The following is a 3789-nucleotide window of genomic DNA, read 5'->3' as shown; positions in this document are numbered from 1 at the left end:
AAATTTGTGTGAAAATTCAGTGTATTAAGCTATATATATATGTATAATCATGTTTCTATTGCAAATAGGAGTCTTCGGAGCCCGAGGCTGCTAGGCCCCCCCAAAAAAACAGGCAAAACCAACAAAGGTACATAGCAGACATTTTTAAGTTTTGCAAACATAAATTTATTGATCAAAGAAATGTAATTTTTTTTTCCATTTACATACTCAATAGGTTGTGGCACACGGAGGACACAAGAGGAAGAAGGTTCCTCGCCGTCTGTCGTCTCCACAACTGCCAGTGGTAAATATAAAACTAGAAATGTATCTACAATCTATCTATTCACTTTCTATCTGCTATATCTATAAACTATCTATCCACTATCTCTCTCTCTCTCTCTATCTTTCGCTGTATCTATCTATGTATCTATCTATCTATGTATCTAGCTATGTATCTATCTATCTCTGTATCTATCTATCTCTGTATCTATCTATAATTGAACCTTTCAACATTACGCTTTGTGTTTACATAGTCCAAGTCAGCAAGCCAAAAAAAAAAAAGGATTGTGGTTGATGAAGAGCCGTTGACCATTCACAATGAGACACTGATCAACCTTGTGGAAGCCAACCCCTCAATATGGGACCAAAGCGACAGCTCCCACCATGACATAGTAAAGAACCGGAAGTTGTGGGATCAAATTATCTCTCACTTCGATCCCCGATACATGGAGAAGTCGTCAACCTCAAAGAAAAAAATTGGTAAATATTGGTGATGTTAAATTGTCTACTATCTATCTCTGAACTATCAACTACCTATACACTAAACTATATCTCTATCATCTATAATTACTATCTATCAACTATCTATCTACTAGCTATATATCAACTATCTTAACTAACTATACACAATTTTTAAACTATCAAAATAAGAACTGTCTACTAATATATATATATATATATTTTTTTTACCTTTTTTTTAAAAATTACAGCGGATGCGGTCCATACCCGTTGGAAATCAATAAGGGACCGCTTTGTCCGTGACTACCGGAATAGTCAAAATCCACCAAGTGGATCAGGTGCCAAACGGGTGACCCCGTATGTGCATTACGAGCAATTGCTCTTTCTTCAAAAAACAGTGTCTCAGCGCTCGTAAGTACAAATTAGTCTGCGTGCGAGACAAAATTGTTTAAAAATTAAAGCTAAATATATATATTTTTTTGGTTCCAGCACGATATGCAGTACCGCCGCGCCTAGACAGGCAGAAGAACTGGAGCCATCTCCACTGGAACCAAGTCAGCAGACGGGCACTGAAGACGTCTCTGTCATCAGCGAGCCACGATCTGGGGAGAGAAGCACTGTGGCTTCAGGTGTGAGTGCCCGGTTGCAATCAGTGCGTGGACGCAAGAGAGCTTCACAAAAAGATGAAGCTGATGCCATTATTGTCGATGGACTTCAGCGGGTTGAGGACATGTGTCGGAGTGAACTGAAAGACCTGAGGCGGGAAATTACCGACTTACAATCTCGCGAGTCTGTATATTCTGCAAATGAGTGGAAGCTACTTTTTTTGTCCTATGTTCCCGTAGCACAAAATATCCCGGCACACAGAAACCTTTTGTTTCGGCAAAGACTGAATGACCTTCTTGAGGAATTTGTGGGACCCCAGGAGCCAGCTCCATCGAGAACCAGAAGCATAGACATGCCGGCCTACAACCCTCAATATAGAGCCCGGTGTGAAACGAGCATGGAACATCAGAGACAAAGTAGCAGTCCATCATACACCTGGGCAGACAATACGCCCGCGCAATACCAGAGTCTGTAGTACAGCTCAGTGTCCCCAGCCAGGTGCAAACTGTGTTTCACGTTCTTTGGTTTATTGTTTTTTTACCACCCAATTTCGTGTGTGTTTTTTTACATCCCTATGGGATATCATATGTAACAAGTTCACAACTGTTCTTTCATAAAAATTCAGAAACTTAAGTAAACTGTTTAAAATCTGATTCTTGTATGACTGTGAACACAACATAACAGTAATGTAACATTTTACAAGACATATTTTACAAGACATATGGGAAATAAAAAAAACCCAAAAAACAAAAAACACATCAGGACACAGCTTCAGACTTGAAATAAATTTTACACGTGTCTGTCTTGCCATGGAACATGCCCCTCATGTATGAAGTACTGTGCAAATTGGTCACGGATCCTCATTATTTGTGCTGCAGACCGAACAGCAGTAGATTCAATGCTCATGAGGTTCGACTCACATTCATCGGGGTCAACCACCTGGGGTTCATGTCTGGCCACAAAATTATGCAGACAGATGCATGCCTTCACAACACGGTCCACATTTTCTGGTTGCAGTTGCATGCACGTTAGTAGAATTCGCCATTTTAATGTCAAAATCCCAAAGGCGCACTCCACATAACGTCTTGCCCGGCTCAAGCGATAATTAAAAATGCGCTTGGTGGAGTTCAGACTGCGGCTTGAGTACGGTTTGAGGAGATTTTGCCCAAGTTGGAATGCCTCATCACCAACTAAAACAAAGGGCAAACTTGGGTCTTCGGTCCCCGGTAGAGGTCGTGATGAGGGCAAGTTAAAATTGTTGCTATACAAACATCTCCCCATGTTGGAGTCTCTGAAGACTCTTGAATCGTTAGTACGGCCATACGCACCAATATCCACAGCTACAAACCGGTATCTTGCATCCGCAATAGCCATCAAGATTATCGAGAAGTATTTTTTATAATTATAGTACAGGGACCCACTATGCGCTGGTTTCTGAATCCGTATGTGCTTGCCGTCCACGGCACCAATACAATTGGGGAAATTAGCCACATCCTCGAACTGTTGGGAAATCGCTAGCCACATTTCTGATGTTGGGGTTGGTAGCACAAGTGGTTGCAAGTTGTTCCAAATGGCATCACAAGTTTCCCGAACCAGTTGGCAAATTGTTGACTTCCCCAGTCTAAATTGGTAATGCAGTGACGCAAAAGATTCTCCGGTAGCCAGATATCTGTCGGCATTGAAAAAGAAAAAAAAAAAAAATGTTTAGGATTTTTAAGGACAACTAAAAGGCTACATAAATAGAATATACAATTGCTAAATGACCATTATGCCCCACGATACCTAGATCTAGTCTTTGTCAATAGAATGAGAAAAAATTTCATAATTACCTCACAGTCACTACTAATCGTTCCTCCGCACAGATGCTTTCACGGAAAGTGCTGCGCTGATGATGTATCTCATCCTTCACAAGTGAAAGCAGAACATCAAAGGTCTCAATGGACATCCGTAGATAGCGTTGGAATTTTGAAGGGTGATCCCGAAGCTGAAGATACAGGGTGTGAAAGGCACCATAAGTACTCCGCAAGAAATTCACTTCGTGGATCCAATATCTCCTTTGCGAACTACGCTTTCTCTGGCGAAGTCGCAACCGCATCAAGCGAAATCGAACCAGCTCAGACACAAACATCTTGCTAGCAGAAGTTCACTCAATGCTTTCAAAATGGAGAATGAGTCTGCACCTACACCCCGACGAGGACAAAAGGAGAAAAAAAAAAAAAACTTTATTGACAGTGACAAACGCAGACAAACGGATACATCGCGAACGGACATTAAAATGAGAAAAACGCTGTCAAAAGCGTTAACGCAAGCGTTAACGTGAAGCCGATTTTTCAACAAATTTGATCCTTTTCTGTACATGCGTTTAACGGATCCGTTTAACGCCATGTACTTGACGCAATGTGAACCTAGCCTTAGCTAACTAGCTAAAATCTATCAACACCCAGGCCCAGCATCAGGAGCAGCCTC

The 3789-nt window shown here is 41.4% G+C and overlaps 1 protein-coding gene across 2 annotated transcripts; it reads left to right on the top strand.

Annotated features, from left to right (window-relative positions):
* The first annotated feature begins 200 nt into the window (after positions 1–200).
* Positions 201–2077, top strand: LOC143783168 (uncharacterized). Of its 2 annotated transcripts, XM_077271537.1 has the most exons (4): positions 201–283; positions 513–738; positions 969–1128; positions 1207–2077. In XM_077271537.1, the coding sequence occupies exons 2-4, from the start codon at positions 705–707 to the stop codon at positions 1796–1798; spliced, it is 786 nt and encodes a 261-aa protein (XP_077127652.1). In that variant the 5' UTR covers positions 201–283; positions 513–704; the 3' UTR covers positions 1799–2077. The 2 variants fall into 2 exon arrangements, with proteins under 2 accessions (XP_077127652.1, XP_077127663.1); XM_077271548.1 differs by lacking the exon at positions 201–283 and having other exon boundaries at positions 448–738.
* Positions 2078–3789: the final 1712 nt, after the last annotated feature.

The sequence above is a fragment of the Ranitomeya variabilis genome, chromosome 1 (genome assembly GCF_051348905.1).
Source record: "Ranitomeya variabilis isolate aRanVar5 chromosome 1, aRanVar5.hap1, whole genome shotgun sequence".
In the NCBI taxonomy this organism is placed as follows: domain Eukaryota; kingdom Metazoa; phylum Chordata; class Amphibia; order Anura; family Dendrobatidae; genus Ranitomeya; species Ranitomeya variabilis.
This window is presented reverse-complemented; position numbering and strand designations above follow the sequence as displayed.